We start from the raw sequence: 23,873 nt of genomic DNA, 5'->3' as shown, positions 1-23,873 counted from the left end.
GCTTCTCCTGCTCACTGTTGTGCCTTCCAGACCGCTAATGGAGGATCGACTCGACTGAGGGTGCTTCATTTTTCGATTAGATTGAGATTTCCTCTGAAGGAAAAAAAAGAGACTCTTTCAGAAATATTAATGTTTCTTGGAAAAAAAAATAGCTCGTGTGTGAGTCTGAAGGAAAGACTGTTGAGCCCCAGAGATGTGTAGGCCGGAGCCAAGCTGTCCATTCAAGTAGCAGCAGTGGAGACTTCAAACAAGCGGCTACATGTAATATGAATGAGACCTGAGCTCCCTGCAGAACAGCCACCGTACCCAGAGCCAGTTTGAATTCAACAGCCTCTCTTTCCATGTGGCTCTCATAGATTTGACCCTGCGGGGCATTTTAGCCAGGTGAAAACGTCTCTTTGTAACACTGTGACTGTATCTTGGGTCTGGATCTCCTGAAGCTCTACAGTTTTATAACCTTCCCTCCTCCGACCTCATTGCTGGCTGTGACAGCTCGGACGTTAATGCAGCTTTCCACGCTTCAACAGAACGAAACCAAACTGAGGATTGATTGATTGATTTATTGATTGATTGATTGCTAGTAAAGAAGCACCTAAAATCTCAGTTTAGGATAGTTCTATTTACAGATTTATCTAGGACTGTCATGCTAACATATAAACAAAATATTATCTTGAGACCATTTTCACGTAATGCAAAGGTAATGGCATATTAATGCAAGTACACCTTCTCAAAGACCAATAAACTTTAATTTCTAATAAACATTTAACACTAGAACTGGAAGACATTTTAAATATCCAAAATAAATAAACAAAACACCCAAATCAACAAATAAAATAGAAAATAAACAAGATTGTCCTTCTAGTTGAGACAAATGCACCAGACCGTTATTCAGTCTTTGGTAAAAAGAGAGCTATGAGAAAAACAAACCATCATGCAAATGGAAATTATCAAGCTTGTTTTAATTTATCGTGTGACTAATTGATTTATTGCTACAGACAGAGATGCACCAACTAGAATCTTGTTGTCAGCTTCTAGTTTTTGATTTTTATCAATATAGATGTTTAGCCAGTTCAGTACTGTAACGAAGGTTTTTATCCACAAACTTGACAACTGAAGCTGTTTTTACCATTTTATATTAGCAGTTAGCTTAGTTAAACTAAAACATCGATGACATTTCTGAAAAGCTGCAAACATTTCCAAATCCACGATGTTTCGTTGCAGACAGAGGTTAAAAGCACTGTCTATAACAATACTGTATTGCATTGACTCCTATTCTCCCAACCCAGAAATGGAATTAGACCAGATGATACTTAGTAACCCTGAACAGGAGCACCTAGCTTACATACTTTAGATCAACATTAGATTATTTTTCTTCTTTTACTCTTTCCTTTGGTTTGTTATCTTGTTTGTATTTCCTTTTAAATCATGTAAAGCCCTTTGTATTGCATTGTTGCTGAAAATGTGCTATATAAATAAAATTACCTTTATCTTTTACCTTTATTGAGCCTCCCTGTAAACTCCTCTGAGTCTTGCTCTCTCTTGCTCTCCCGCAGCCTGAACAAACTGCAATGTATTTTGGCATGTTCTAGTGAATTGCTTCTTACATCTTCCTTTCACTTCATTTTAAATAGTTCATTGACACTTTGAATATTCTTCCTTCAGTAACAGCTTCCACCCTGAAGACCTCTGTTAGTGCGACCTGGATACTCTTAGTATTTGTTCATTGATTGGAAAACGATTAGATGTTTGATTTTCCAACCAGTCAGTCACCAATTGGAGGAAATGAAGCTGAAAATTGTTGGATTTTGATCAGCGTCTGATTTCTCTGCACTGATTAAGCATTAATTAGTCCTTATTAGATGTGCACATAGTGATTTAAAACACGTTTAACAGCTGAGCAACTCTTTATTGCTGTGTGACTTTAGTTTTGCCTTGAAAACGGGTCAGGCTACGTCTCCATTTTGTGTTTTTCTCTTTCTGTAGTGATAGCAGTGCATTGCTGGCCTGCTGACAGCCTCTCTCAGCTTTCAGTCTGCTTAGCAACGCTCGTCCTCTCCACGGCTCTCTCACTCGCCTCTTGTCTCCAAGCGCTCCGAGTTGTTTCATCCGTTTCGAATAGTAAGCCAAGCTCCCTTGTGCAGAAAACCAGGCAACTGATTCAAACACGATTTGTTAAACCGGTACCCTGCCTTCTGACGAGCAAAAACTACAAGCAATTGTGGAGAATTTCTTCCTTTTTGGTTTGTAAAGACCTTGCAGTTCTCTCACAGACGCAGAAGCTGTGTGAACGGTGTCCCAGTTAGAGCTCAGATGATGAGTACAGTCATCGGCAGACAAGACAAGGGCCCACTGGCCTCATTCTGAGTCGATGTGTCCTCCTGGGAGCATGAAGTGTGTCTGCTCGTGTCTGTATTTGTTTGCTTGCAGTAAACTGCGTCATCCTCCTACATCACTGTTTGATGGAGCCATTGTTTGATAGGATGTCTGTTTACTCATCTGTGTGCACGCATCACCGTCTCTGTTTCCGGGCCCGGCTTGCTAACGCAGGTGAGCCCTGACGGCTTTGGTAATTAATGATCTCTGCACAGGGGCGCCAAGGAGGGGAACGTGGCTCTCGCACATTTCTGCACATGAGCAGTGCAGTCTAAGACTATCCTCTATGCTGCATGGTTGATATTTCTTTAATGACTCAGATACAGTCATGTTCAATAAATTAGAATTTGCACTCAGATGAGGCGTGTTTGAAAATAACCTTTAGGCAGGTATTAAACATACTTTTCTGTATTTAGTGTATTTTTATGTAATATTTTAATTTTGAATGTCATATTTTCATTATCCGGAGGAGGAAAATAATCAAAATTAACAGAAATAAAGGTTTTCACATTTTCACCTGTGGAATTAAGCAACATAATATGTTTTACATAGTGATAAAGTTCCTGAAATAAATGGGTTTTTCAATAATATTCTAATTCATTGGATGGATACACTCTGATTTTTATGTTGAGTACAGATGTGACCCAGATTATTTAATGCTAGTGCTTAGTTTATATCATCCTATACTTCCCTCCATGGTTTCTGTCACCCCTGGTAAAGATATATTTAAAAAAAGCATTTCTACACCACCACTTTGTCGACGTTCTTGAAATAAAACTTTAAAGATTCCTCCGAGATTATATAATTTCTTATTTTAAGGTTCATCAACGGGTGCTAATAATAGTGGAGGGTGAATAAAAGGGCCTGAGTAGAGAAACTATACTAATTATTTTTAATAATGCAACTAAAATATTTCAGTTATCAAAACTAACTTTGGACACCATTTCACAGCTGTGAATCATTCTTCCTTTCTTTCTGAGGCTATAACTGTATTATGAGGCAATATGTGCTGTCTGCATAGGACTATTAGTCACAGTTCTACAGACACATGATGAGAAGTGTGACATAATTCAGTTGTACTTTTTGCTTATGATGCAATGTCTGCAGGGGATGTACATGGCCCACAATATCTTGGCGTACCGTTTCATCACTGTTCAGAACACAGAGACACAGAACGGGACAATACTGATAATTTTTTATGTGTCAAGTTTATGCTGAATTCTCTATTTAAAGCACTGTCAAACTGTTTTAACAAAATCTTGACTTTGTAATTAATTTTGCCTGAGTGTAGAAAGTATAGCTTCTTTTTTGGATCTGGATCTGGATCTCACTTCTCTAAATTTCTCAAGTTAACCAATTTTTCCCTGCAGATCTGTAACTAAACTAAACTAAGAACTCACACAATAAACTATTGTTTTTAAACTTACACTGGGTCATGAGCCCAGATGCCAAAATTAGAAATAAGCAAGAAAATATGATGTTTCTCCTTAAATTGAAAGCAGTTTAAGGAGAAACGTAATAAATCCTTCACAAACAATCCGCTGTTTGTGAAGGATGCACAGTGTGAGGTCTGTCTGATGTACAACTATTTTTAGGGTAAAATGTTTGTTCTCAAATGTCTGTAAAGTTTCATAAAACATTTGGCAGGTCATATACTGAAAATGTAGAACTTTATTTCCTGTTGAATAAATGCATCCAAACCAATACTTGCCACCAATTTTAGTTTTTAAAAGTGTCATCCAGCAGCATGTACTTTAATTTGCTTGTTTGAAGTTTTAAAACAATCGGATAAAGATTAGGGACATATGTTTCCGGAAACATTAAAACTATTAAAAAAAAGTGCTCACAAACAAAAACTCTGTTTGAATTTCTAAATTAAACTTGTGTACGCCATGTCACGGCACCAGGCGGATCGGGCGAACTATTAGCGCGTAGATTGATCATTTTCCAGCACAGACTTCCACGATTGTGCCCCGCCGCTTTTAGCCGTCAAACCCTGATTGTGCAAATTGTAAAATGGCCGACTGGAACTCTGGCCCTGCAGGAATGAGGAAAGGAAAGTAAAAGAGGGGAGGGAAAAAAACCACATGTTTGACCGTCTAGACGGAGGAGCCATGTGTTGCAAAAAAAACCCGTCCTCACTGCCTGGAGCCAAAGCAAGTTGGGAATGTACCTGTCCTCGTCTGCCCTCTTTGTGAATGTGTGTGAGAGGAAAGCTTGTTCATGACTAACCCAGCTGATGCTTATCAGTGTGTTTGTCTGACTCTGATCTTTCACTTTACGTGTAGAAATAAAAGGTGGGACAGATGTGTGTGTCTGAGTGAAAGGACACAGAGAAAGACCGTTTGTTTCCTGGTTTGTCTTGGCTTTCTGCCTCAGTTTTTTTTTGTGATATAAATTTTTTTACTTCCAGTTTCTGTCACCACCTGTCAGAAAACTCCTTTTGTTTCTGCGCCTCTTATCTGTCTTTGCAAAGCTAAATCAAAAGAAAAACACGTTGAGCAATCCAGTCCCTTGCACGTACATCAAACAGAGACCACCATCAACGAATGACCTGCTTTACACATTCTTACAGGAATGAGCCAAGATCTGAAGTCTGCTCGTATAATTCTGCAGTACAAAAACAATCAGCAAACGGCAACAAAAAAACAAAAAGAAGAAAAAAAAGGAAAGTATATTGGTTTAATTGCCCCACTTTACTGCCCACTTCCCCTGTGGCTTTTTATCGATTTGGCTGCTGAAACAAAGTGTTTCTCCCAGTCTGTGGATAAATGGCTTATTGGATTAAGACCATCGTATTAAGGTCTCCGGTGTCCTCCTCGTGCTATTTGCCAGGTGGGACCCCTCCGGAGCAAACCACGCCCAGAATCTCAGGCTTAAAAGATCGCATCACCCTTCGGCACATCCTCTGTTTGTGTGTTCTGCGAGGTTCAAGCAGGAAGTAGATGTGTGTCTCTCCAGTTTGATCTTTGACACAGCTGATGACTGCAGCAGTACAGGATGTGGTTTAGAAACAGACAGACAGGGTGTGACTGAGTGTCTCAGTACTTGTGTGTTCCCCCCCCCGGCTGACTGTCTGAAGCAGATAGGAAAGGCACCCAAATAAAGGCTGTTTACTTCCTCTTCTCGGGGTAATGGCTGCCGCTTAAAAGTGGTCAGATGGGGGTTAAAGTGTCACGGTTTGGGTTTGTGGTGCCTTCTAAGAGTTTCAGTTTTAGTACCCCGACCGCTGATGTGTTGGTTTGACTAGAGGTGAAAATGATTCTGTCTAGGTTTGAGGGATTTAAATTGCAAAAATAAAATGGTTATACTGGTTTGAGGATGAAAGGTCAGACCTAACCCTTATTGCACCCTTGATCAGGTTTGCCTCTCGGCTTGTCAAGACTTGTTGTGCTTGTCTGTGTGTTTTTACGTACTGTATGGTTTTATTGTTTTACTGTAAGGTCAGTAGCCTGATTGCTGGTGGTAAAGGGAGGTTAATGAGGGCAGAAAATAGTTTCTTCTCTGGTTGTTTCTGCCTCTTTGTATAGGCAAGTATTCATGACACTGAAGTTTTTCATATTTTGCACATTAAAGCAAACTTCAATATGTTTTTATTGAGATTTTATGTGATCTCAATAAAAACATATTTTTATTGAGACTAACACAAAGTAGCACATAATTGTGAGCTAGGAGGAAATTAAACAGTTTTTAATGCTTATTCATATAAAATACTCCAAAACCTCAAAATAAAATTATGTTACATTCGTAGACGTTATAAAACCACATCTCAAACTTTGGATGGGAGAACCTTAAAATTAATAGTCACAGATTCTCTCCTTCCAGTCTGACTGCGTTTGAGCGTTTTTGAAAAGAAGATTTGGCAAAAAAATTGAGCAAATCTTGTCTATTTGTAACCAATTCTTAAAAACATGCAGTTTTTTTCCTTCCGCTTCAGATATGTGTTACTTTGTTTTGGTATGTCAAAGAAAATCCCAATAAAATACACTGAAGATTGTAGCTGTGGCATGATAAAATTAGAAAAGCTTTTGCATACCTATACATGGATGGTACTTTAAATGAGTTGGGAAACTTTATCTCACATTACTGATGTCTGAAACGAATGTCTGTTTATTCTTCAACTATCATTTTAAATAATTTAAACAGCACATGCAGCACTTTGCTGATGCATGTTTGTTCATTATGCATGTAAGGAGACAGCACGTGTATTTATAGCCGAGGGTCAACTTTGAGCATGTCTGTTGCGTTTAGACGGCAGACATCTGGAGGCTCCGCGTGACTCCGAGGAGGAGAGCCTGACCTCTGACCCGGCTGCGTCTCTGTGTTTTATCATGTCGGTCTGCGTTCATGGCACCTTCGCCTTTAACCGATGAACACGTTACTAAGAATAGAATAATGACGGAGTAGAAACTCGTCCCTCTGCAGCGGATTTGAGGCTGGATTTGAGCCTTCACTTTCCTTTCTTAAATCCAAAATTCTTCATCTGGTGCAGAAATCAGCTGAAATAGATTAAAATGTTTGTGCACAAGCAGAACAATCACTCACTCAATCCTGTCCTTGTGGCAGAATTTCATTTCTATCTTTAAAACTGAGCTAGAAATAGTTTAAAAGACACAAAAATGCTCCTTTGATTTAAGATGCTTTTAGCAACAAAGTTCAGGTAGAAAAGGAAGAGAAAAGCCCAGATGCTGTTAATGCTGCTGGTGGAAGTTAAATGTCTGCACAGATGTCATTCCGTGCAGAAAAATGAAGTGCTTTTACTCTGAGCACAGTGATGGAGAGTCATGGATGTGAGTAGTACCCTGGCATCTTATAGTGCTCCCAAAACAGCACTTTTTTTGTGTGCTACATCAGTGCATCTGCTGCAGAAATGTCACGTGCCGAAGCCCAACAGTCGGGAGACTGAACCGAGGCTTTGGAAGTGGGTCACTGTGGGGAGTTCACATGGCTGTTTGTGTCTAGAGCAGAGCGCTCAGCATCGCTGCGTGAGTGTAGCTGCAGCAGCAGGCAGACTGCTGGTGATTAGGAACAACAGGGCAGAGTTCAGTTGAGCGAGTGCGTGGAATGCTAATCCACATTGTCATAAGGCGAGCCACGGCCTGACAAAAGGACTGGAGACATCCGGGGGGTTAGAAGGGCTGTTTGTGAGCACGTCTGCCTCTGGGTGTGTGTGTGTGTGTGTGTTGGTCACAGGAGCGTCTCCAATGAGAGAGGTGCTTCATTAGTGGAGATTAAGACCAAGCAGCAGCCTGGTATCCGTGCTACTTAAGTAAGGTGGGGGGTTGAGGGAACGAGACGGAGGGAAGTGGTTGTTGATATGTGTGAACATTTGCACGCGGCCAGGTTCATTAAGGAGCAGAGAGCAGCAGTGATAATGAGCCTGGGTGTGTTTTCTTGTGTGGGTGGTGGGTGTAAAGCTGTCAGGTGCGCAGGAAATACTGAGAGACAAGCGACCAGTAGTGGAAAGGAATGAGCAAATGTAGAGAGCTGTGAATGTATGTTATGAAATCATTGAATTAATTTTAATGTAGATAAAGATAACAAGAGAATAAAAGTTGTCCAAGTAAATAATGGATTAATGGCGTTTCTTGAGTTCAGTTTTGCTAGCAGAGATCAGGCCTGTTTACTACCAGATCGGTGCAATCAATTAAATAGAACCTGTCCAACAACATGAAGTAGGCCAAAGGATCTCAGAAAGCAACAAGCAACAAGCAACAAGGAATTCAATAACAGATGAGATCCATTATTGTGGAAATGGTTATAAAGTCATTTTAAACACTTTTTTCGATGACTTGTAATAATTAATGCAACCATTTATTCAGGTCGGTGACAGGAAATTCTGAAGTAGAATGAGTAGCATCAGATTTTAGTAATTGTAGGATTTCTTTTTTTGTCTGGCAAAAGACCACAAGTCGTTTCTCCCACTAGTATTTGTCTTGTGCGTTTGTTTTAGTTGTATTTACATACAATGCACTGCGCAGTAGTTTGTTTCCTGCTTTTGGAGCGGTCTTTGAGCTGCTTGGCATTCACATATGCATTCGAATTGCTGCAGAGTTCAATTAAGCTGAACCAATATCTAGGTTTTTGTGTGAACTAGAGTTCACTTTTTTGGTCAGCGTTATATTGCGCATTCACACCTTCCTAAATGACCTAGACTTCCCAGGAAAACAAACTAGAATTTGATTTTTAAAAAGTGGACTAAACAAGATTTAGTTTAGGGTGTGAATGCACCGTAAACAGGCCTTTAACACTTTGAAGCCCCTGCAAATTCTGCAAAGAGGAGTGGGTCAGAATTTCTCATTAGTGATGTGGAAGATTTGTCAGTTGTTGCCACAAAGGGTGAAAAAAAAATCTTTTAACATTTTCTTTCTGGCAATGTTTGTCCTAAGCATGAAACCTAATCCCAAAAAGCCCTGTCCTTCTAATTGGTCTGCACAGATATAGAGCAAAGTAGATAAGTGGTCTCAGTAATGGAGCTTCTTCTGTTGTGGGGGTCAAACAGATGAAAGACCCCTGAGAGACCTGAAGTTAATGTCTGTTCAGTTCAGTGCTCTCCATCTGTCTTCCCCTTCCACACACCACACACACACATACACACACCACACACGCAACCTTCACAGTGAAGGAAGCTGACGAGGAGAAGGCGCCACCACTGCAGTGTTTTTTTTCTTGTTTTTTTCTCCCAACTCATTCTTATTACTCAACCCTTCCCTCCATCTTTTCTCTGTCCCATCATCCCACCCTCTCTCTCCCCCTCCTTCACTCGCCCCCTCCTTTCAGCGCTGCAGTGCTTCCTTCTGAGCAGAAAAAAAAAAGAAGAAAAAAACCACCAACCAAATGCGCTCTGGAGTGGACGAGCCTCCTGCTTTCCACACTACACCTGGCTACACATCCAGCTCCATCCTCCATTTGCATGCTCGTTCAGTCATGGCCTTGTAAATAAGGGACAGTCCCCTGCTCAGCTGGCAGGATGGACCACACAAATTAGCACTAGGTAGAGCGTCTTCAATTTACAATGAAATAAAACAAGAGAAACGGCTTCCCTTTTTATGAGGCAGGGTTTGTGTTTGATAGATGTTGAACAAGGCTTGAGGTCCTGGGGGTGTGCATCAGGCAGTAAAAGATGATGTTTTCCAAATTGGATAAAAGTGATGAGAGAATTATTATGATGTCTAGAGGAATGCAGGCGGATGCTGGACTGCAGCTCGTATAACTGGGACTTGGGTGTCACATTCATTTGCACACATTCTTCTTAGCGTCTGTAATGCATCAGTGTGGAGGAAAATCCTTTACTCCAGCTGTTGAAAAGCTGTCTGCTCACCATAGATGGCTTTAAAAGGCAAGGGAGTCAATTATTGATGCTTTCTACAACCTTGTTTCATTTATTTTCTCCTCTTCTGGTCTTCATCCCCCCTCTGCGCCTGTCCCTACCTCACCAGAGCTTCTCTTTCCTCTGGTGCTATCCGCGCTACCTGCCGATTTGCTTCAAAGTGCATGAGCGCTGTGAGGCCACAGATAAGCATCAACTGTGTCAGTTCGTGGGCTCTCGCTGAGCACGGCCCCGTGTTTGTTCAGAACACACACACAGAGCCAGAAAAGCAGAGACGGGAGCAGTGGTATTTAACGAACACATCTGCAGACGCTCTAATGTACATCTGTGCTTTGAAGCGAGAGCTTGACTCCAGCTGCGCTGCATGTCTGCACAGAAGCACCTGACAACAAGACATGTTGACTGTCGGCAAGGCGTTTCCTTGTGGTTTATTTATAGGCCTTCTCTTACTTTCCACAGTGTTGTATCACAGCGAGGCACAGACCAGTTAGAAACTCTCACAGTATGAAGTTTTTAGTGAAAACAATGGTTTTGTTGTAGTTACCATGAAACATTAATGCTCAGCACTGTCTAGTTGGTTATATGTAAGAGAGAAAAGCAATTACCTGTTTTCCTACTGACATGGTATATAATTTATTTATAGTTATTTTGATTCATTTTGGCCAACCAATCAAATGTTTTGACCAAGATTCACCCAGAAACACTCTAGTCACTATGATGTCATCTCTGGCATCTCCTAAAACTAAAGGGATTTAAGTTGTAGAACAACCTGACTGATAATTTTAGCAGATTTGAAACTGCTACTTTAAAAAAAATTGGTATATCTTTGCACTGGTAACTGGCCCGTTGCTATTCTAGACCGATTTATCTTCCGGGAGGTGTAAAACTCTATTTGTGAGCTGACCTGTGAAGACACTGTTGCACTCATCAATGTGACTAAATATAAATGAGTGAGTGAGTTTCTCTAGATCTTGCTTGGACATTAGCAAGATGTCAGGATAACATCCTGGAAATGTTATTCAGGTGATAGAAGACCAACTTTGTAATTGTTTTTATGTGTCTTTGAAGGTTCAGGTCTGAGTTGATCACTACACCCTGAATTTTTGCCTGATCACTAGTTTCTAGCTGTAATAAGTGAAGCTGAGTGCTGATTAGATCATTCCTCTTCATTAAGATAACTTTAGTTTTGTTTCTGTTCAGCTGAAGAAAGTTATGGCAGCTCCTCACATTGATTTGGTCAATGATTGAATGGGTTCATGTAATGTAAAGATGTGCATCATCTGCGTTTCAGAGTATTGACATCATGCTGCATTTATAATACCAATCACTTCCATGGATTTGTTGGACCGACTCTTTGTTTTCTGAGTATTCTGTTCGTCTCCATCCTTCCGTCTCTGTGGTTTTGGTATGTCTGGATGGTATTTGTGTGTTAACTCACCTGCCGTCTCTCTCTCTCTCTTCATGTGTTTTAGAAGTCAGGAGAGGAAGAGGAGAGCCAGCTGAGGAAGTCCTCGGTGGAAATGTGCTCCGCTTCAGACAAGTTAGCCGACACAGAGCCTACGAGAAAGGTCAGTATCCACCCCTAAGGGTCATGACCCTCACCTCTATCCCTTTTCACACCTTGCGTTCGCTAATTCGTAGTGGACGCAAGGTGCTCTGTTCTGTTGGACGAGACTCTTAATTCACTTCCCCCCCACACTCACTGAGTTAAAATGAAGGCTATTCAGTGGGACTATTTTCTCCTCTGATGTGCATCGTCTCAGCTGGTGCCTTATGGATAATCCCTAACTCACATCTCGCATGTATGTGTGCATATTGGACTATGGCTCCAATGAGAGCGATGTGCAGCATATTCCCATCTCACTTTGCTGTTTCACTGTTCATCCAGTCTGCACTAGTTTCCTACACACATCAGTAAATTGGTATAGAACATCTCTAACCATAGCAGTATGTTAGAAAGACTGTGTTTTGGTGGTTTTGTGTCATAGTTATGCTGTTCTTATCCTTTTTTTTTTCTTTCTTTTCCACAGGGGAAACCATCCCCACCGGCTCTGATGTTCAACCGTCTTTTTACGGACATCAAGGAGGAGCCAGGACACCCCACCCTGGTCCATCCCAGGTACTGCACCTCACCTGCTGTGATGCAATCTGAAGTCTAAAAATTGCCCATTTCTGAACCGTTATGTCTCATATTGCTTAGTTCAGATACAATCGTATGTTTGTAGTAGACCTCTGCCATTTTACTCCAATAATACGGCCGTTCATCCATTGTTCTCTATTTCTTCTTTGCTGCTTCTTCTGCTATCCCTTCCCCAGTTGCTCCAGTCTGTTTAGTTCTAGCTCCATTTTAGGTAACACAGTAATCTCTCCCAGATTAAAGCCTGGAATTAAAGGGTTTACGGAGCCACTGCAGCGTCTGACTGCTTCCCGCGGAGACTCTTGCAGACATCAGGCTAGACGAATTAGAGGATGGGAGGGAGAGATTAGAGCCACAATCACCTGGTGGCATCATGAGATTTCACGTTTACATGCACAGACCAGATTAGAGCACCAGTTCAGAGCCAGACAAGGTTCAATTTCGGTTGTCGCAGGGCTCCACTAGAGGGGCACGCGACTAATGCAAGCCTGATTGCATTATTCAATCAGGTCTCAGTTGTTTTAAGTGAAGGAGCTTCATATCCCCACGCAGGCAGACAGGCAGCGCCTCGTTCCCATCCAGAGGGAGAGCAGGAATGTCTTGGTTGGTGGAGTTTTGAACAGAGCCCAGCTGAGCTGTCAGGCTTAACCTAGTTCACTGCTCCAGCCTCTGCGCGCTCTGAAGCCGGGGCTGCTGGTGGGGGGAGGGGCTCAGAGCGCCACAGAGATGAGTGTTGACTCAGTGACTTCAGAGCATCTCCAGGCAGTATTTGTCTCCCGGTTGTGTGCCACTACCTGGAAGTTTGTGATAAGCTGAAGGTCTGTTTAGGCTGAGATCCTGGCAACACACGATAAGGAATATCCATATTCCACACGGTGTTTTGTTTAGCTCCTGCTCTGAGATTTATCGCGCTGCTTTGAGCTAAAGGAGATAGCAAACAGAGATTGTTCTTTGTTTCAGACGTGTTTGTTGTAAAGGCCAACACAGCATTCTGGAGCCCATAACTCTTTGCTATTTATAGTTTTGGTGAAATCGCTGAAAGGAAACTAAACCACCTTTATGAGACCTAAAGCAGAAATGGGGGAAATTTTTGAACACATTACAGAGTCCTGAAAATACTCCTGATTCTTGGACCTTTTTTTTCTACATTTTGAAATCACAAACTTACATGTATTTTTACATTTTACATAATAGAACAACATGATTGCAAACTTTTGTTTTTACAAATAAAAATGTTAAAAGTGTGACATGTATGTGTTCACCCCATTTTACTTTAATGCCCCTAAAAAAAAGCATTTTGTCTTTTGAAGTCACCTCGGTAGTAAATAGCATCCATTATCAGTGTTAACTTCAATATGATATAATTCTACGTTTTTTAAGGTCTGACATAGTTAAATGTTTTTAAATAAAACTTTTAAATTCACCAAAAAGGATTGTAAAACCTGTTAGTGGGACCATCATTCTGTGGGAATATTCCAGGTCTGCTGCTTTGTGTTAGTCTGTTGCATGTAATCCTGATAAAATCTTAGTTGTAGTTGTAGCATGTCACAGTTAGAAAAAGTTCAGTGTGTACAAAATCTGCGATTACACTGTAAAACAAAAGTATTGTATCTTCATGCATTTAAATGCTTCATTTTTAACTCTTCACCTCTGTTTTCCAGTTACTACCTGTACACATACGATAAGATGGTGGCTCCCAACGTTTCTCTGAGGAGGGAGGCGGAGATGAGCCCCGACGTGTTCGGCGCGCTGCTCAAGCATCACTACAGCCGCAGGATACTGGGCCACGAAGAGCCACCAATGGGTCAGTAGGAAACACAGCGAACTGTGAACTTACCTGTGCAAAAATTCACTTTTTGTTTGAAAATATTTTACTGGGGACAAGAAGAATATCTACACACTTTATGTCGCTTTCTTCTGCAGAAACATGCTGAAATAAACCCAAGGTTTGCAAAAAAAATTAAATAAATGTTAGCGGTAAAATTAATGTAGTCAGAAATCTGAAAAATGCAGACTAATCAGAGTAAAATATTAATTAATGCCCAAAATAGTTGTAGTTTTAAACCTTTAAAACAATAATTTACTAATATTTAATTTTGAATGCAACCCTTATGATATATGCTTTTTCTTCAAGGTAAAAATATAGTTATTGTGAGTAAAACTTTCATTTAGTAAAGTTAGGGGAAATTAAAGGTTGATTCTTTTTGTTGCTTCAATGAAAGATTAAAGTTTATTTTAAGCCTTTTTACACATCTCTAACACAAGTGTTTGTATGGAGGGTGTTTTAGTTGATAACGCCCCAACATTTCTTTTTAGATAAGAAAAAAATAACTTACAGATATGAAACTCATAAATAAATGTTGGATGAATGTACCATATGTTCAAATCTATAAGCAGTTGGCTCAAATGATAATTATGAAGCTAATAAGCTGATGAAAACTCTTAATGCAGAGTACATTTATTTTAATAGCACTTAGCAAATACAAGAGTGAAACACAGAAGGTTCATTAATATTAATTTGATCCAATTTAATGATAAATAATTTCCAAACGCAGCTTTTTTTTTTACCCCATTAAATAAATCCTTCATATTTAATTAGAACTCCTTTTCTCGCCTATTGGACACAGTCTGATGTGTGTCTGCTATAAATACGTGACATCAATACAGCGAAGCAGCAGCTGTTTGCATGCAGCATAAGCATAAATGACAGGCGTATCAAGTTCACGCAGCTCACTCTGAGCTGACACATGCTCAGCAGCAACTTCCAGCACTGAAAGCTCTGCAGCCCGCTCCCATGTACAGAGTCACTCGTTGACCTTCGAATAACAGCACTGCGGGCTGCCGCACGTCTGACTCGCTGGTGACCTCCTCTTTCACGCCGTGCGTTCACATATACATAAAAAAAAAAAGGATGAATCAGAGGAACGGTTTCAGTCTGTCGTTATTAACGCGCCGTCTGATTGCCAGCCTGCGTGTTTCTCTCTTTCTCTTTCCGCTCTCCAACCAATCTGTCCTCCTTCCCTCCGTTCTCCATCTCTCTGTCTCTCTCTGTTTTCCTGGCAGCCGGCAATGCAACCTCTCTGAGCCGACTCTCCGTCTGTTCCCGTACTTCTCTTCTTCCGTCCATCCATCCATCATTGTCTCTTCCCTCTCTGGCTCCCTTCATCTCTCAGTCTGCTGTCAAATCCTCCGCCCACTCCTCTCAGAGTGAGCTTTTCCTCCTTCCTCCCTGCCTTTTTCCAGACCAATCTGGATTTTCTCCTTTAAGACGCTATAGAAAGTAGGCCGTGAACTGCCGTAGTGCAGCGTTTCCCTTCCTCTTTACCAAACTGCTGATTTGAATAGAGGATCTAATATTAGCTCTGTGGCTTTGAATCAATTTGAATAATGATTTGTGCCAGAGATTAGCATCCAGCCCAACGTTTCCCATGATGCACACACCTTAAAGACCACAGTCAGGGGAACAAGCCGGAGTTTAGAAAAACAAGGAGATGCAGCGGAGCATCTCACCTACACAGCTCACCTTTATTCCTGTTTCTGTGTCTGAGGGCAAACACAAACAGAAATTGTGGGCGAGTGTTTGGTTCCTCGGAAGAAGTGTGATGTTTTATGAGGTTGTGTGAGGGTGTTACTAAGCGGGCGCACACCAACACGACTTGCACTTCTTGTCTTTCAACCACTTCCTCTGCTTTTCTTTTTATCTTATCTTCTCCCTTCCCGTCCTCACTCTCTTCTCTTTCTTGCCTTCCTCAGATCTCCACGCGTCGCCTCCTGTCACGGCCGGCGCCGGGGAAGCCAAATCCCAGAGCACGGCGGCTGCTGCCTTGGCCACTGAGCGGGAAAGCCAAACCCAGGCAGTTTCCATGGAGACGAGCAGCCCGTACTGCAAGAAAGCCACCCACATCCCCTCCCACACTCCTCCTCCGGCATCTCTTCCTCGGTCTGCGTCGATGCTATCGTCGGAAACGGAAGCAGCGTCTAAGGACATGAGCGCCGCTGACGCCGTGGCGACGGCGGCGGTGGGGGGTGTGGAGGACGACAAGGACAGGATTGTTGTGGAGATCATGCAGATGTACAGCAGGCAGCAGGAGAAGCTCAACTCCACCCTGCAGAAACAGCTGCAGCTGGAAATGGTGAGTTTGTGGATGGAAACAGAAACGAGCTGCAGATAAACCCGACTGGAACTGTTGTTGCCATCATTAAAGGCGTCGTTGACGTGGAGATGACACCAACCCAACCTCCACCCTGCCTTCTCTCCATCCAAACACTTGCATTAGGAAATATTTTTCTATTTATACCCACTAATTTCCCATTCATTTTTTTTTTTTTTACAAAATTTCACGTACATTGCAAAATTATTGATATTCCCTGAACTTTTTAAAGTTATAGCAACAAACTTCAATGTGTTTTCTAGGTATAGATTAGTGGTCTGAAACCTTTACATGTCCAGCTAAATAAAACTCATTCAGAGCCACAAATGTTACTTAACCTATTGTGAAGAGACAAATTTAAAATTCTAAAATAAAAATCTACTATAGGAAACTTGTGGTCACATTTAAAGAGCCACCATTTTATTTCTGCTTTTAGATTTTAAAATAAAGACAAACATTTATATGAAGAGGATTGATACATTTTATTTTAAAGGGTTTGTGGAAAAGGATGTAAATAAAAAAAGTTTACAACACAATGATGAGAAAATCTAAATAATATTACTAATAATTCTGTCATTTTGTTGTGGAAATTTAATGCAGGATTAATTCCAACAGCTAAAATCTGCACTAGATATAATTCTCCTAGAATGTAATTGTCACTAATGATTAACCTCTGAGGGTTACACAAAGCAGCTGCATTTACTCTGAGATGTCAGACTTGAATTATTTTGGCACATCAGAGTAAAAGTGGACAAAATAATCCCATTTTCTCTGCAGAAATGATTGAAAGCTATGTCCAAATACAAGTCATAGGTTACAAACACAGTTTTGGATTCTGTCAGGTTTTGGGCAGTGGTGGAAGCACAAAGTCTAACCTCCCTGAGGAGAAGCTGTATTGCAAAGTGTCTCTCCTGCAGGCTCAGTGTACGGGATCGTTATTATCACCGTTACTCAGATCGTTCTTGTCTTGGATTCTGTGCGTCCAGGAGCTGGAGGCGTTGCGTGGGGGCGAGGCGGCGAGGCTACGGGAGCTGAGCGCGGAGCAGCGGGAGCTCCGCAGCGAGCTGGAGGCGGTGCACAGCGAGCAGGCGCGGCGGCTCGGACAGGCCCGCCAGGAGCAGCTGGAGCTCGAGAGCCGTCTGGAGCAGCTCCGGCAGCAGGCCTGCGCCTGCGAACCCGGGGCCCAGCGGCAGCAGGAAGCCCACTACACCGCTCAGGTAGGAGCTCTAAATGCATCACCAGTTCTAAATAAGTCACACTGAATTACAGCAACATAAAACTTTGTTTTATGGGCCATTTTTACATTGAAAACCTTTTTTTTTGTATGTGAAACATGTTTCACTCTTTCTTCTGTAGATATGCCAGATATTGGAGATGTTTGTCCAGTAATATTTGAACTCTGAGTTTTGTGTAAGAATATAAAAACACACTCGGGAGACGTTGTTTGGGTTTCCAGGAGATTAAACCTGGAGACAGACTGAGTTATGTTGGCCTGAGCTCAGCGCCTCACCAACACGGCTTTTAACTCCACTTCTCAGCAGATTCTTGAAAAGCTCCCAACATTTTCTCCTCATCTTAGCTGCTCTAGAAAGAAATGAAGTCTGTGGACAGACATGCAGCATTAGTCTTGTTTACCACACAGAGATACTTTCTAAACAGTATTACATCACTCTCCATTTCTGAGCTGTGAAATATGAGCGCTAATGGTAAACAGTCCCAGTTGCTTCACCCTGAATATGAATGTGGCTTAACAGTGAAAGTGCAGCTAAAAGCTGGATATCTGCTATGTTATGTTACAGCTTTCTTACTATTATAAGGCTCTAAAGCCATTTTTTGTGGATGTTTTACCTTATTTGGTTTTAATTAAGTTCTGCAGAAGTCTTGAAAAAAAATAAAAGAAATGTGTATCATGTCTTTCCATTATTAATTTGATGTCTTTAATCAATTTGCATGCTGGATGTTGAGGGGATGAATCGGCTCTATTAGATACCTGTCACCTCCTTTTCTGTAACAGTGATTGATTTATTGGTTAGTTAGTTTTGTCTTCATACAATATATTTGAATTTGAAACCAGACCAAAAATGTTTGGTAACATTTTGTGTAAATGTTGAGTAGGAGGTTTTCTGCCGTGTTTGATCCTAACCCGACCTCTATCTCCGCCTCCTCCCAGTTGTCGGAGCTGCGGCAGAGGTTGGAGCGGGCCGAGGCCGACCGGCAGGAGCTGCAGGAGGAGCTTCACCGGGAGCGGGAGGCGCGGGAGAAGCTGGAGCACACCATCGCCCAGCTCAAGCAGCAGATGGCCCAGTCTGGCATGATGGGAGGCAGCCCCTCCCCCCCTCTCACTCCCTCCACTGGACCCCTGAACGCCCACTCCCCACCCTGCTCCTCCTCCATGGCTGAGGCTCTTGTGGCCGACCTGAAGTAACGGCGACATTTTCTTCCCGTCACTTGCCAACTCTACAGACACAAACAATTCAGCCTGACCCTACGCAGGCTCCCCTTCTAATCCCCGTTTTTAAAAGATACATTACAAGATTTATGTTTTCTTTTTTTTACATATATATATTCCCAGTTCTCTCTTTAAACAGTATTTAAAGACTTTTTGGGCATGTATGTTTGATTTAATTTATAGTTTTTAATAAACTAACAGCTGCTTTAGAGACAGGAAGTTCCATCACTATCCTTTCCCACTTGGATCATCGTCCTTCTTGCTCCCTGGTTCCTGGAGCTGAACACTCTGGATTTTGGACTCCACTGTTCCTCGCTGGTGACACTTTATGTTACTACCTGGCGTGGCCGCCGGTACCTACAGACTTTGTAAACATGAAGCTCAGATCCTCAACAATCAGCGAGTGGAGGAGCTTAAAATGACATCTCTCTCTCTATACATATATATAAAAATATATATTTTCTTTTGGACTCCTTATAAACACAAATAAATATAATAATGTTAAAATATTAAGTCTTTATGGAGGAAAAAAGACCTTTACTGTACAAAAGCAGACATTTGTCATTCGCAGATGTTGTAGGACCTCATGAAAATATGCCAGTAATGACGCTGATGTTGAAGTGACTGAGTGTGACCTCTCCCCAAAACCCCTCTACACTTCTTGTACTTAGCTATGAAATACTACAGCCTGGAGGGAAGATTGGTTTCCTCTTCACTCAACTGGCCAGCTGCTGGTCCTCCTCGGTCTGGGCACGGGTCATTCAGACATCGAGCTATGATAGGTTTTTAAAACATTCCCTTTTCAAAACTGCTAAAATTTCTCCGTCATTTGGTTCCTATGGTTCAAATCCCTTCATGACACCAAAAAAAGTTGTAGAGTGATCAGAGTGAACAAAAACATTACCTCTCCACACTGGTAGCCAACTAACTGAAAGTAGGTTACAACTTTTCAACCGACTAGCCCGGGCTTTCCAAAAGGGCCAATCAGCGAACAGAAAGAGACGATGACGTTTTCTGCGCAGGTTTAGTAGTCTACCTTTACCTTTAGCTTCAGCAGGGGAGGAAGTGAACGGAGCCGTTCTGTCCACACTTTCAAATATTGAATCAACTTCTCTCTTTGCAGTGGAGGATGGTTGTTTGCTGTAAACAAGGTCATTTCCGGTAAGCGTCATGGCATCAAACTTTAGGAATTGGGTACAATTTAAAACTTCAGCATAATCTACCCCTCCAGCTAGCAATCGTTTGAAAATAACCAAAGGTCCAGACGCTGTGTACTGGTTTTTGGTTTTACAGAACTTGAAAAGTCATCCTCTGACTAATTAACTAGATATTTTTAAAGCTTTTTATTCACCAGTGAGTCTATGAAAAGCAGAATGACAGCAGCTACTAACTTAGCAAGTGTTTAATTTAGATTTGTCCTCTAATCTATGCAATAAAACCAATATAACAGTAAATACATCCTATAAATGATAAAGCTTCACGGGAGTTTGCCAGTTTTCTGTTAAATATTGATAAAAAAAATCCTCAAATCTCACCACACCCAACCAGGAAATTCGTTGAAACCGAGTAAATAAAACGAATTAAAGTTGCATTTCTCGTTTAATATAACACCTTTTTTTATGATAACTATTATTAAAACCTTCAACCTGAGGTATTTTTACTCACCCTTTATCACACTCTGATCTCACTCCGGCCCATGCTGCAGTTTGGGCACAGATGTTGTTTTCTTTCTTCGTTACCATGACGACGCATGAAAGAACCCGCAACGTGTCTGCACACGCCGGAGTGTGTCGGTGCGTCGCAGCCATCCGTGCGGAACGGTGGCCCCTGCGTTCCCAACAGACGGATCAAAGCTGCAGGCTGTCACGGCTCTCTGAGCCTCTCTCTTCGTCGTTAGACATTCTTGTCGTCTAAGAATGCGGGTCGCAGGTGAAAGCTGTCGGTTCGCTGGAGTTTCGGGTTCCGTTTGCACTTATTCACGAGCAGCGTGAAGCGGTGGACATTTAGCACCGAGGCTCGCTAATGGCAGGCTGGGTGGCCCCGACTTCGATGGAGCTTTCCCCCCAGCCCCACTTGTTTGAAGCAGATGTCGGGGGACCCCTGTGGTGGATGACCCACATCCAGATCAGATGCCCGGGAGGAATCCCATCATGCCCAGGCTGAAGCGCTTTTTATCACCACTATAAAAAGATCCCTGTGAGCGTCTGTGCGAGTGCGTGCGTGTGTAAATAACTGTAACGGGATCGTCCTCGGTATATAAAAAAACAAAAGGAAAAAAAAAAAAAAAACTGAGCTTCTTTTTTATGCATCTGCTATTAATGCAAATTGATAAGACATTCCACTGTGCTCCATCCTGTTCGATGCAGATTTTCTTACACAGCCTCCCTTTACAGAGACGGACCGGAAGGAGCGGACAGAGAGCAGGCGGAACAAATGTACACTCTACTGTTGTTGCATTGAAAACATTTATTAAGATGATGAAAGAAAAATGTTTAACATATAAACGGAAGATTTATATTCACTTTGTAAATAAGGTAGTCATTAATATATTAACTGTTCTTATATAAATGATCTATAAAAGGTTATATGATTTGGACCACAGCTGAGGCTCCACTGGGCCTAAATGTTTTGCTTTCGTTTATTTAAAAAAAAGAAAAAGGACTCTTCTGGAGTGGATGTGGGGGAATGAAGTGCATGGTTTACTCAGACATCAACTATAAAACTAAAAAAAAATAATAATACTTTGTTACACACTTTTACTCCACTTTCAGAACCGACGCTGTTGTTTTTATGGATTTTATCATGACAGATTTTTTTTTTTTTTTTTTTTGCTATTTGAACCTTCTCCCTTAATCTAAATCAGAAATTTGTTCAAGAAGATCTTTTGGAGAAAAAAACAAAAAGAAGAAAAAAAAAGTTTGCATGTTTTGCTGCCCTCCCAGTTTATGTCGCCAAGTTACAATCTGTTTATTGTTAGGAAAAAAAAAAAGACTGAAGATTTCCCTCCTCAGATTTTTTAAAAAAGGCTCATCTGCATGAATTATTGAACATGTGCAAAGTTTTATCTCCCTTGTGGTTGAGAGGCTGGCCAGGATATGAAGTCACAGTATGATCATAAAGATTGTAAACTGTAGAATAATTTGGTCTGACTATTTTTTTCCCCACATTGAAATCATGTATTAACCAATCAGATGCTAATCAGTATTACTTTTATTCTCCTGTTTGATTCTGCAGCAGAAAATTCACCCAAGATGTGGTTTTTTTTCTACTGTCAGAGGAGTTTGCATTGTAACCACAAGTGGGCGCTGTTTAGTCTTTTTAAGTGTGCATCTATTACTAACCAGTAGGATGGGAAAAACTCCATTTAAGATGACATGCTGGGCCTTTCTTTGGCTTCTTGCAGCGCTTTGAGAGCTTAGACGTGTTTTGTACAGTTGTGAATTTTGCCAAACTGATAAAAATGAAAAGAAGGAGCCTGGAAAATGACTGCAGAAGGCTCAGATTGACAGTCGAAGGTGGAATTTACGCAAAAATAAGCCTATATCTGTTGCTTTCCCATCAGTGCTGTTTGCAAACATGAAACGCAGTGTCTGTGTGTGTGACCATTGAATACTACGTTGCCAATACTACAGTGTGATGAGACTTTTTTGTTCTTGCATGAATTAGAGACACTGTTCTCCTACCTCATGTTGTGATATAAGATGTTTTTTTAAAGCAGAGGACACTGCATCTCTAACTGTTGAGCATCATTAATAAATGACATACCTGTAAATGCTTTTAGCCGATACCTCGGTTGTATTTAGTGGGTTTTTTTTTTTTTTGTTTATTTCTGGATTTTTTCCCCCCTCTTTCTTCCCTGATTTCAGAACCTGTAAATAAATCCTGTATAGACGATGAACTTGGATCAAATTCAAGTAAAGTTCTGTAGTGTCAAAACAAGCGTTGTCTTTGGCTTCTTTCATTTTCATTTTAATCAGACAGGATGCCAGACCGGGTGTAGCTTGTATAGAGAAAAAAGCAGAGAAAACAATTGAAATAACAGAAAATAATTCAAATCGGAGAGTAGTAGAAGAAGAAAGTAAGGAAAAATGGTCAGCCTAGTGCAGCATAACTACACAGATAGTTCGAGAAAACCTAATTCCTTATATGTGTCAAACTCAAGGCCCTCCATAGCAGAGCCTTTTAAATTAGTTGTTTAGATATTATTTTATAAATCTAATCAAAGCAGTTTTTTTTATCTTTATACTATCAAATTACATTAATGTGAAAAGATGCGCCATATAATTTAATTTAAAGAGGTACTTATCTATTTTGTAGGACAATTTTTCCATTTAAATTTAAGCATTCCTTCTGAAGTCCTGCGTTTTGTCTTGTGCATCCAGGCTAAATTTAACTAAAACCTCGTCTCACAGAAGCTGTCTGCAGAAACGCTGCCAAGCCCTGCAGTAGCTGCAAAGCCTGACAGACTGCACATAAAACAATCTCTACCAGGACGCTGTTGACAAGCAGAGCCAGGCAACGTTCAGGTCCAGGTATTCACTCCGGGAGAAGGAGAAGTGGGGCCAAGAAAACCAGGAAAAATGTCATTGGAAAACATGTACAGAGTATGTTGAGCTGAACTTCCTTTAGGCTATAATGTGTTTTTTTTTTCTTTTTCAGTCGCTGCTTTTCTATTGCAAATGTGTGCAGAACTTTTTTAGTGTCCTGCTAATGTCAAAAATAACATTAAATAAGAAACACAATTAAAATCACGAGTTAATAAGTCTGTTTATGCGATACATCCTTAAAAAACCATGCTACGCCACAGTCCTCCAATTACTTCCTGTCATATTCTTCTTCGTGGTTTGCGCTTGTGTTAACATCCGGTTGTTGATCACATGACTCATGTGATGCGAAAAGAATAGTTTCCGTTGCAATTTTGTGAAATAAACTAAGATTCAGCCAAAACAAAAAACAAAAAAACAAAAACAACAACAAAAAAAAAAACACCACATCCTTTAACCGGAAACACATTTTTTGGAAATTGGCGCGTTTCCATTAAGCTAATTTGTTTTCAAAATGTCAAATTACGCAATTATATGGCTAATGAAAGCTCAGCTCCTGACAACCCAATGTAGAATGATGCTTCTTAAACTTAGCCCTATACTTTGAACATCATATAGCAAAAGGACTTGTGTTTCAGCAGCTCTCGTGTCCTGGGAGCTGCATTCAATACAGTTTCCTTCACTGCCAACATTGTGGTTTGTGAAAAACACTTATTAGATAACAGTTTTATACATCTTGAACATACATCTTTCTGATTATTAAAAATTAAGGTAAGCTGTAGGTCACAGCTTAGCTTAAAGTATTAGAAGTTGAGTTTCTGATCATGAATATTTAAGAATGACCTAAGTTGGACTCCAAGCTAATACCTTGGGTGAAATCGAGACAATC

The 23,873-nt window shown here is 41.0% G+C and overlaps 1 protein-coding gene across 1 annotated transcript in view; it reads left to right on the top strand.

Annotated features, from left to right (window-relative positions):
• The window catches only part of skil (SKI like proto-oncogene), a 33,489-nt gene extending 11,110 nt beyond the window's left edge, over nucleotides 1-22,379 (top strand). Inside the window, exons 2-7 of the mRNA XM_005806299.2 lie at nucleotides 11,176-11,271; nucleotides 11,734-11,822; nucleotides 13,502-13,644; nucleotides 15,594-15,973; nucleotides 16,978-17,208; nucleotides 18,162-22,379. Coding sequence (XP_005806356.1) covers nucleotides 11,176-11,271; nucleotides 11,734-11,822; nucleotides 13,502-13,644; nucleotides 15,594-15,973; nucleotides 16,978-17,208; nucleotides 18,162-18,416 — 1,194 coding nt within the window. The 3' untranslated portion in view covers nucleotides 18,417-22,379. The remainder of the gene's footprint in view (nucleotides 1-11,175; nucleotides 11,272-11,733; nucleotides 11,823-13,501; nucleotides 13,645-15,593; nucleotides 15,974-16,977; nucleotides 17,209-18,161) is intronic.
• Nucleotides 22,380-23,873: the final 1,494 nt, after the last annotated feature.

This window comes from Xiphophorus maculatus, chromosome 6 (genome assembly GCF_002775205.1).
Source record: "Xiphophorus maculatus strain JP 163 A chromosome 6, X_maculatus-5.0-male, whole genome shotgun sequence".
Lineage (NCBI taxonomy): Eukaryota > Metazoa > Chordata > Actinopteri > Cyprinodontiformes > Poeciliidae > Xiphophorus > Xiphophorus maculatus.
Note: the sequence above shows the minus strand (reverse complement) of the source record. Positions and strands in the feature narration are given on the sequence as shown.